General features: G+C 47.4%; 1 protein-coding gene across 2 annotated transcripts in view; it reads right to left on the minus strand.

Moving 5' to 3' along the window:
• PDLIM1 (PDZ and LIM domain 1) overlaps positions 1 to 3,792 on the minus strand; it is a 39,398-nt gene extending 35,606 nt beyond the window's left edge. For both annotated transcript variants that reach the window (XM_083505494.1, XM_083505495.1), the window contains exon 1: positions 3,663 to 3,792. In XM_083505494.1, the coding sequence (XP_083361620.1) occupies positions 3,663 to 3,761 (99 nt within the window). In that variant the 5' untranslated portion in view covers positions 3,762 to 3,792. The remainder of the gene's footprint in view (positions 1 to 3,662) is intronic.
• Positions 3,793 to 10,135: the final 6,343 nt, after the last annotated feature.

Raw genomic sequence — 10,135 nt, forward strand, 5'->3', positions numbered from 1 at the left:
TTAGAGCCTCAATTGATGTAGCAAGGGGGCTGCCCTACATGAGCAGGAGAAAGGTGTGCATTTTGAGCCCAGCAAAGAAACAAATGTCAGCTTACTTTAAGCTCCTGATCACTCCTTTGAAGCCCTGCCCTTACCTGCCCCACACCTGATGTCAGGTATGATGTCAGGTATAAGGGTGGCTGTGGCTTCCAAAAAATGGCTTCACGGGCCAAGTTTGGCCCATGGGCTGGAGGTTCCCCGTCCCTTCCTGTGCCACAATGTCATTTTATTTTTTTCCACCTAGGAAGAATAGCAGCGGGTGGCGCTGTGGTCTAAACCACTGAGCCTAGGGCTTGCTGATTGGAAGGTCGGCGGTTCAAATCCCCACAACGGAGTGAGCTCCCATTGTTCAGTCCCTGCTCCTGCCCACCTAGCAGTTCGAAAGAACCTCAAAGTGCAAGTAGATAAATAGGTACCGTTCTGGCGGGAAGGTAAACAGCATTTCCGTGTGCTGCTCTGGTTCGCCAGAGGCGGCTTAGTCATGCTGGCCACATGACCCGGAAGCTGTATGCCGGCTCCCTTGGCCAATAAAGTGAGATGAGCGCCACAACCCCAGAGTCGTCCTCGACTGGACCTAATGGTCAGAGGATACCTTTACCTTTATTCCCATTCTTCAGACAGGAAACAGAGCCCAAGGTACAACTGAATTGGACTATGCACCAAGATTTACCAGGCAAAAACTGTGTACTCATTCAGCTACCCATTTGGAAGGTTTTGTGTGGCGACCCACCAAAATAGTCCACCTATTTTATGAAAACATACGCAGAACACAAGAAGCCTTGTTTGTGTGGGTTCTCAATTAAAAAACAAAAACAAACCCTGTAGATTTCTGGGGAGCAGACACAAAAACAGCATAAGGGTTCTATCTTAGCAGAGAGAAATTGGTAGACTGTGTCACACGCACAAAAAGCAACTCCCTAAACAAATGTTCACCCTTTTTTCATTGTTCCCTTTGCTAAGAAAAAATGGTTTCGAAACCAATCTGCTAGAGGGAGCCTGCAAATTACTCCACGGCAGATCCCTTTTTGGAAAGTATGTGGTTAGGCGCTTAACAAAAAAATATGGATTTGTTTTCCGTAATCAAAACCCCTGTTTTGCTGAAAGGACTTTGACATAGAGCTGGGCTGCTCCTGGGCACAAGATCTGAATCAGGGGCCCATAGCCTTATTTGAACATCATACCCAGAGCTCCATAACCTACTAGCAGCCTGGAATTCCAGCAGCAGAAACTAACCTTTTCTCCTCTGGCTATTTGAGGCTGGGAAAGAGAAAGAAGGGAAAGGTGAGCTCCTATTCACCCTTCCTGAGTCTTAAATAACCCTGCTTTTAAACTGGTGGAAGATCTCACAGCACTGCTGCTTACTCGGAATCATGGTGATATATTCCTAAAAGCAGGCACCGTTTTCTGAGAATAAGCTTCCCGATGTCTGATGTCAGAGCTGTCTTAAGGATATCTGGTGCCGTGGTGCAAAGCTCCATCCGGTGCTCCCCCTGCCAATTCCCAGTTTTTTAGGGAGGGCGGTGCTGTCGGCGGGGCTGGAGGGCAAGAGGCAGAGACTGGACGCTTTGTGCCGCTGTGGCCGTGGCAGGCAGAGGCTCCGAGTGCGGCGCTGCTTCGGCGCGGCATGGTGGAGGCGGGCAAGGGCAGCAAGCTGATGCCAGGAGGCGCCGCATCCAGCCTCCGCCTCTTCCCTGGCGCCCTCCAGGCCTTGGCGCCCTGCACCCCTATGGATAAGACGCCCCTGTCTGATGTATCTCCTTGGGTTAAAAAGGACCCCTGACCATTAGGTACAGTCATGACCGACTCTGGGGTTGCGGCGCTCATCTCACACTATAGGCCGAGGGAGCCAGTGTTTGTCCGCAGACAGCTTCCGGGTCATGTGGCCAGCATGACTAAGCCGCTTCTGGCGAACCAAAGCAGCGCACGGAAACGCCGTTTACCTTCCCGCCGGAGCTGTACCTATTTATCTACTTGCACTTTGAGGTGCTTTCGAACTGCTAGGTTGGCAGGAGCTGGGACCGAGCAATGGGAGCTCACCCTGTTACAGGGATTCGAACCGCCAACCTTCTGATCAGCAAGTCCTAGGCTCTGTGGTTTAACCCACAGCGCCAAAAGCATTGCTCAGTTGAAGGCATTATGAGACAACTACATTCAATGTGGGCTGGGGAGAAACCAGAGAAAATTAGGAGATTCGCTGCAGCATAAACTTTTGTAAGTCACTCCATGGACACTTCTGGCACAATACATCATTGTAAGTTTCTTTAAGGTGTCACAGGACGTGTCTTTTAACTGTAATCCCCCCCCCCAAATAAATCATTTTCAGATGGTGATATCCAGTGTTACATCATACTCAGAGCAGAATAATGAAATCAATGGAATTAAGTAATTTAAATCCACCAATTCCAATGGGTCTTCCTGGAGTATGACTGTCATGCAAAAAATTAAATGCTAGAATTCATTAGCTTAGGCCACCCTAAATCTGTGAGTACCAAGGGATTGGAGTTTTTGAAAAAGCTAATTGCTTTTATTATCAGTCAATAAAGGTGGCAGAGGGGGTGCTAAGAACAGTCAGAAATATACATTTTTCCTACTAGAAGGATGGATGAAGTATTTACTCGTACGATTCCTGGTCATTACCCTAACGAAAATGTGAAGGCAGGAATATTCAGACAATGACAAATACTTTGTCAACAGTGCTAGTTGATACCTTGTGGGGGGGGGGTTGTTCTTTCAACCCTAGGGACAGAGATTAGCCCCCACCTGGGCACAACCAAGCAGCTGTTACTGCAGCACCAGCCACTCCCCAGGTCTCAAGTAGGTGCGGCACCTCTCAGAGCTTTCCTCCTTCCTCCAGTTTCGGCAATCTATCAGGCAAGTAGAAACAGCACTCCGTCGAAGCTGAAGGAAGCAGTCACCGCAACAAGAAAAAGTTCAGTCCCCATTTAAGGGCAGAAAACTGTCAGTTTATTTCAAATACCATTGTGATCTGTAACATGCAGGCTGCAAAAATTTGGGGAAATACAGGATGTTGAGTTTTTTTAAACCACCCATGTGGACGCAAAGCCCATCACCTCCTAGCTTTTACATTGGGCATTTGCCTTCACCCTTCCAAGTGCTAACACGCCTCGGATCATCAGCCCGATATCTGCAATGGATTTGAAAGGGGATTAGACAAAATCCCAGGAAATTCCAAGGAGATGGGAGCATTCCTCGCGATTTTATCAACGGGTAGCTAATCGACACCTCCAGACTCACGGGCACCACCGCGCGCCTCTCAGCACCAGCTGCCAAGGAGAAAGGGCCGGGGAAGGGCTGCTGCCGGCCGGCTTCCCAGCGCCCCTTGGCCGGCGGATCCCGGCCCCGATCCCGGATTTCTCTCCTTGGGTCCCCCAACCCGAGAGACCCCTGCTGAAGATTCAGAAGAGCTCCGATTCAAGCCCGTCTCAGAAATGGAACGTCCTTCCCTAAAAAGCGAAGGGATGGGGACCCAAAGGATCCGGCTCGAGGCGCAGGAGTTGCAGTTGGCGACGCAGGGCGTTCTGCACATGTTCAGAGGCGCTCTCTTCCTCCCGCTCCAATCCCAATCCAGGTTTCTCCCGGAAGTTTCGGGGCTCCCTGCTTACCCTGGAGATGGTGAGCGGCTGCTCGAAGTCTTTGCCCCCCACCAGGCGGAAACCCCAGGGCGCCGGCCCCTGGAGGACTATGCGGTGGGTCTTGCTCATGGTGCTTCGCCGCAGGCTGCGCGATCCAGCCGGCGCGGCGGGGCTAGGCTGCTCCGCCCCACCCCGGGGCGGAGACTCGGGCGGGCCCTGAGCAGGCGCCGAGCGGGGAAGCAGCTACTCCCTGCCCGGCCTGGACTGACTGACTGACTCCGCCCCGGGACGCGCCGCGGGGAGGAGCGCAGACAAGGGTTCTTTTTTGCGCGTGCCCGGCGTCACCTTACCTGATGCCACCTCGCCAAAGGAACAAAGGAGTCCGATCCGAAAGCCGCGCCCTTTCCAGCCGGCAAGCAACTTTTCCCCGAATCGTTTGGATGCGCGCGCTTGGTTCCAGGAACGCACGTGGAAGCAATTTGCGCGCAATTACGCACAAGCAATGTTGGAGACAACCTGTGGCCACGCAGCCAAGCGGGGTGCTGGGAGCTGGGAATTTTGGCACCAGCAATCATGGGGTTGCGGCACAAGCGTGCTTCTGAGCATGTTCATCAGCTCATGAGGGACACGTGCAGCAGAGGGAAGTGACTGCAACGCCTGCAGCCCAGCTGGTGCCAAACGGTATTGTTCTGCTTTCATGGGCGTATCCAGCGGGACAGCTGCCCCCCACCCCAAATCAAATAAATAAGTAGAAATTCTTAACTGACCAATTGCATCACAGATAACTCAGTTGTACGCCCCCCCCAAGCCTGCCCTCCTAAAATAAATCCTGGCTACGCCCATGTCTGCTTTCCTTTGGACCACCTCAGGCCAAGAAGGAAGTCTTGTGGTCTGAGCAGTCCAGACCTCCATACACAGTGCCCTGGAGAAGTCACTTCCGCGCTGCTAATGAAGCAAAAACAACACAGAAGGTAGTAGTTCTCTTTTTTAAAAAAAAAAAAATATTTATTAGAGTTTCCAATTTTTACAAACAAAAAGAAAAAAGCAAACATAAAAAGCAAAAACACATAAATTTCACAGCTTATTTTCTCATAACATCTTTCCCCGACCTCCTCATACCTCCCCTTCTTGTATATCCAGTTCAAATTATTTATACAGCAAATCCTTATCTCAAAGCATTACAGCTTAAAAAGAAAAAGAAGAAAAACACCTTATTTTCTCTCCAACATCTTAGATTATTATAATTTTGAATAAAAGAAAACCATTTTATCAAATTCCTTTTACCATTACAGCTAAAAACCGCTTAATTTCAATCCAACATCATTCAACATTCCTTAATTTTACAATATTTTTGTAAATAGTCCTTAAATTTTTTCCAATCTTCCTCTGCCGACTCTTCTCCCTGGTCACGGATTCTGCCAGTCATTTCCGCCAGTCCCATACAGTCAAACAGCTAGAAGGTAGTAGTTCTCTGCAGCCACAGTCCGCGCTGTAATCTCCAGTGGTTTGGCTTCACCCCGGAAGGCACACTCCATTGTCCCAGAGCTCATTAAATTGGACCCACTACTGTGAAGTAAATCTAAGTTGTACATATTTGTGAGAGAAATATATATATATATAAAAACAGAAGTCACTAACCAGACCTAAAAGGTTTCAAAAAGGTTTGGACCTTTTAGGTCTAAAAGGTTTAGAACTTTAGGTTTAAACCTTTTCAAAAATAACCAACAATAGAAGAATGGCAGATGAAGATGATAGATTTTTTGGAGCTAGCCAACCTAACCGGAAGAGTCCGCGACCAGAAGGAGGAGGAATATTGAAGAATGGAATAAATTTAATGATTATTTCGTTAAATTTGTTAAGTTAAACTAACGAAATAGCTTGCAGATACAGTGGTGCCTCGCAAGACGAAATTAATTTGTTCCGCGAGTTTTTTCATCTAGCGAATTTTTCATCTTTCGAAGCACGGTGTCGGAAAAGTTTTGGAAAAGCTTCAAAAATCACCAAAAACCTCAAAAAAGGCTACCACACTGCGTTCTATGAGTTGCTCCTCGAAGTCAAGTCGCAACTGTATTAACGGTGTTAAGAAAAAGGAAACAAACTTGCAAAAAACGCAAGACGTTTTCGTCTTGCGAAGCAGCTCAAAAAACGCAAAACCCTTTCGTCTAGCGAGTTTTTCATCTTGCAAGGCATTCGTCTTGTACTTAATGGGCTTAGGACTTTATTTATGTTAAGTGATGAATTAATATGTTTAATTCTATAAGGTGAAGATTTAAGGATGTTAATGTTTAAGTTAAATTTCATAAAAATTGGGATTAGGAAAACCGTTAAAAGGACATGCAATGAAATTCAACCAAGGGGAAGCGAGGAAGTCGCTTAACAAAGTTAATAACTGTAATTTTCAATAAGGCTATGATTTATGTTTATTTTGTTTGTCGTGTGTGTGTGTGTGTGTGTGTTTATAATATTGTGAAAACCAATAAAAAAAATTGGAGGGGAAATTGAACCTTTTCAAAAAGGTCTGGTGACTTCTGCTTCAGTGTATCTGAAGAAGTGTGCATGCACACAGAATCTCATACCAAGAACAAACTTAGTTGGTCTCGTAAGGTGCTACTGGACATTTTTTATATTATTTTTATATGTTTCTACTGCGTCAGACCAACACGGCTACCTACCTGAACATTTGTGAGAGGTTTGTTCTGCAGACAAACCAAGTGCCTCCTTGGCGTTCACATAAATGGAATACACCCTCGATACAGATTCCTGACAGATTCACACCTCAATTTCGGCAGGCCGTTATCTTATTTTGACTTTTGCAATCGCCACACAGAGAGGTCCATGGCCTACAGAAGTTTCAGGCAAAGCAGGGTAAGTGGACCCTTTCAGCAAGTAGTATTTGGGCAGCTTATCTACTCTGGTGATTACAGAGTACAAGTTATGGCGAGACATTCAAGCAACCCTGCTCTGTAGAGGTCCCGCTGTAAAAACCAAACAGTGCCAAAAAGCAGGACCCTGGTTGTCAAACGGCTTGGTTCCCCAACAAATCGGCTCCCAAACGCCGCAAACCCAGAAGTGAGTGTTCTGGTTTACAAACGTTTTTTGGAAGCTGAACGTCCGATTCGGCTTCCATGGCTTCCGATTGAGTGCAGGAAGCTCCTGCAGCCACTCGGAAACCACGCCTTGGTTTTCTAACCGTTTTGGGAGTTGAACGAATGGATTAAATTTGAGAACTAAGGTACCACTGTAATCCAAACCTGTCCCTTTCATTTTCAGATCTTGCCAACTCAATCTCCAGGCTGTCCTGCTTAAATTTAAAACATGTTCACAAGTAAAACCAAATGCAACTGCGTGTGGAAGTAGGTGCACAATTTAGGGAGCTCCCTATCCTAGGCTCTGACTCTCCAAACTCCTGAGTGCAGCAGAACTATCGAGAACCTCTGCCAATCTTAACACCCAAAATGGTCTGTGGGGAAGGAGGTGGTCTTTCAGATATTTGGGGCCTCCGTTGTTATAGGGAGCATTTGAAACAATTCAAGGTGCTAGTTATGACCTAAGTAAAGGTAAAGGGACCCCTGACCATTAGGTCCAGTCGTGACCGACTCTGGGGTTGCGGCGCTCATCTCGCTTTATTGGCCAAGGGAGCCAGCATACAGCTTCCGGGTCATCTGGCCAGCATGACTAAGCCGCTTCTGGAGAACCAGAGCAGCACATGGAAACACCGTTTATCTTCCCGCCAGAGCGGTACCTATTTATCTACTCACACTTTGATGTGCTTTCGAACTGCTAGGTTGGCGGGAGCAGGGACCGAGCAACGGGAGCTCACCCCGTTGCGGGGATTCGAACTACCAGCCTTCTGATTGGCACACCCTAGGCTGTGGTTTAACCCACAGCGCCACCCGCGTCCCTTAGTTATGACCTATAAATCCCTAAAAAGATGGGGGGGCAGGCCACCTCCTCCCCTAAACACACTTCCTCAGGACTCTCAACTTAAGACCGGAGTGAGACGTAAACATCATACTACTCTTCCAGCTGGAGAGGTAAGGACAAAGGGCCTCACTGCTGTTGACACCAACATACAGTACAGTGGTACCTCAGGTTACGGACACTTCAGGTTACAGACTCCGCTAACCCAGAAATAGTACCTTGGGTTAAGAACTTTACTTCAGGATGAGACCAGAAATCGTGCGGCGTCAGCAGTGCAAGGCCCCATTAGCTAAAGTGATACCTCAGGTTAAGAACAGTTTCAGGTTAAGAACGGACCTCCAGTACGAATTAAGTTCTTAACCTGAGGTTGTTGTTGTTGTTTAGTCGTTTAGTCGTGTCCAACTCTTTGTGACCCCATGGACCAGAGCACGCCAGGCACTCCTGTCTTCCACTGCCTCCTGCAGTTTGGTCAAACTCATGCTGGTAGCTTCGAGAACACTGTCCAACCATCTCGTCCTCTGTCGTCCCCTTCTCCTTGTGCCCTCCAACTTTCCCAACATCAGGGTCTTTTCCAGGGAGTCTTCTCTTCTCATGAGGTGGCCAAAGTCTTGGAGCCTCAGCTACAGGATCTGTCCTTCCAGTGAGCACCCAGGGCTGATTTCCTTCAGAATGGATAGGTTCGAGGTACCAGTGTAGTAACAAGCGATCTACGCCTCGGGGGAATCACCAGTAGGTGGCAGGCTGTCACCAGAAATCAAAAAGGCATTGGATTCTAGGTTAATACTGGTTGCAGGGAAAGCTCTTTTGACAGGCAATAGGATGGGGTGGGGCCTGGCAATCTTAGGGCATGGCTGGAGGGGAAGCCGGACAGGGATCCATTTCAAAGTTTTGTAGGAAGAGCCAGGGTGGTGTAGTGGTTAGGGTGTCGGACTAAGACCTGGGTGACCAGGGTTCAAATGCTCACTTGACCATGAAGCTCACCTTGTCGGCCTAACTTACCTCACAGGGTTGTGAGGATTAAATGAGGAGGAAGGGAACAATGAATTTTTAGGGGGAAATGGTGGACTGTAAATATGAGGGACGGGGGGGGGGGGAACTATGGTTCCATCCACAGAAGTTCCATCCACTTGCTGTGCCATCCTGAATCATCCATGTCAAATAACGGGATTGCAAGGGTTGGGCTAGATGACTCTAGGGGTCCCTTTCAACTCCACAATTCTGTTATTCCAGGTCAGAAAGCCTTCACCAGCATTCATATTCAAGGGAAGGGCAAATAATCCAGGGGCACCTTATACAGTGATACCTCGGGTTACATACGCTTCAGGTTACACATTCCGCTAACCCAGAAATAGTGCTTCAGGTTAAGAACTTTGCTTCAGGATAGGAACAGAAATCGGGCTCTGGCGGCACGGCGACAGCAGGAGGCCCCATTAGCTAAAGTGGTCTTCAGGTTAAGAACAGTTTCAGGTTAAGAACGGACCTCCAGAACGAATTAAGTACTTAACCCGAGGTACCACTGTACATTGTTACACACAGGGGAATAGAAGCCTACACACAAATAGCAGTCTTTGGGAAGTGGAGAAAACCTATTTCTGCACATTCAGTGGTACCTCGGGTTACAGACGCTTCAGGTTACAGACTCTGCTAACCCAGACATAGTACCTCGGGTTAAGAACTTTGCTTCAGGATGAGAACAGAAATTGTGCGGCGGCAGCAGCAGGAGGCCCCATTACCTAAAGTGGTGCTTCAGGTTAAGAACAGTTTCAGGTTAAGAACGGACCTCCAGAACGAATTAAATTCTTAACCCGAGGTATAGGAATGAGGCCTTAAAACTGATACATAAATGGTCTTTCACCAACGCATGTTCAGCACACAAAGCAATATGAAGTTCATCAGTATGGTTGAGGGAGTGAAGGCGAAGCAGAATGTTTACGCAAATGTGACGGAATTGTACAGAAACAATGGATTTCTGAAAATTAGTATTTAATGAGATGGATGCAACGACTGAAATTAAGCAGCCCGACTTAGCTTTGCTTAACTGGTGGGAAAATAAGGTAAAGTCTTAAATTCTTATTATCTTTATACAATAGGCTGCTGTGAGACGATCTGTTGCTCCATGCTCAAAATATGTGGATGGTTTGATGAGACAGAAGTGGTAGGAAATATTACGTCAGGTGGAAAAACCGACACATCAAATGAAAGTAATTAAGTGGATAGACAAAAGACTTGGACTTCCTTGCTGCATGGAAAGATTTAATTTTCTCCCACATTATGGAAAAGAGACTAAACTTAACCTGGAGAAAAAGGGCACTAAGGGCATATCTTAAAGCTTCTTCAGCCTATCTTTTCCCTGCTGCCTCTCTTGGGGTTTTAAATCTCTGGTGGCATTCTCTCACCAAAGAGCACTTGCCCCAAGCTTGAACCTTGGCATCCAGGAATCCATCCTTTTATTTATTTATCATTGAACCAACAATACTTGCCTTCCTTACTCAAGAGGATCCCAGGTCAGAAGTCCTGGTGCAACTGCAGTTTCCCTTGCTGTGTAAGGTTCAACACCTGCTCAGGTAGGCTAGGCTCCTTTT

This window comes from Podarcis liolepis (genome assembly GCF_965112155.1).
Source record: "Podarcis liolepis genome assembly, chromosome: 5".
In the NCBI taxonomy this organism is placed as follows: Eukaryota; Metazoa; Chordata; class Lepidosauria; order Squamata; family Lacertidae; genus Podarcis; species Podarcis liolepis.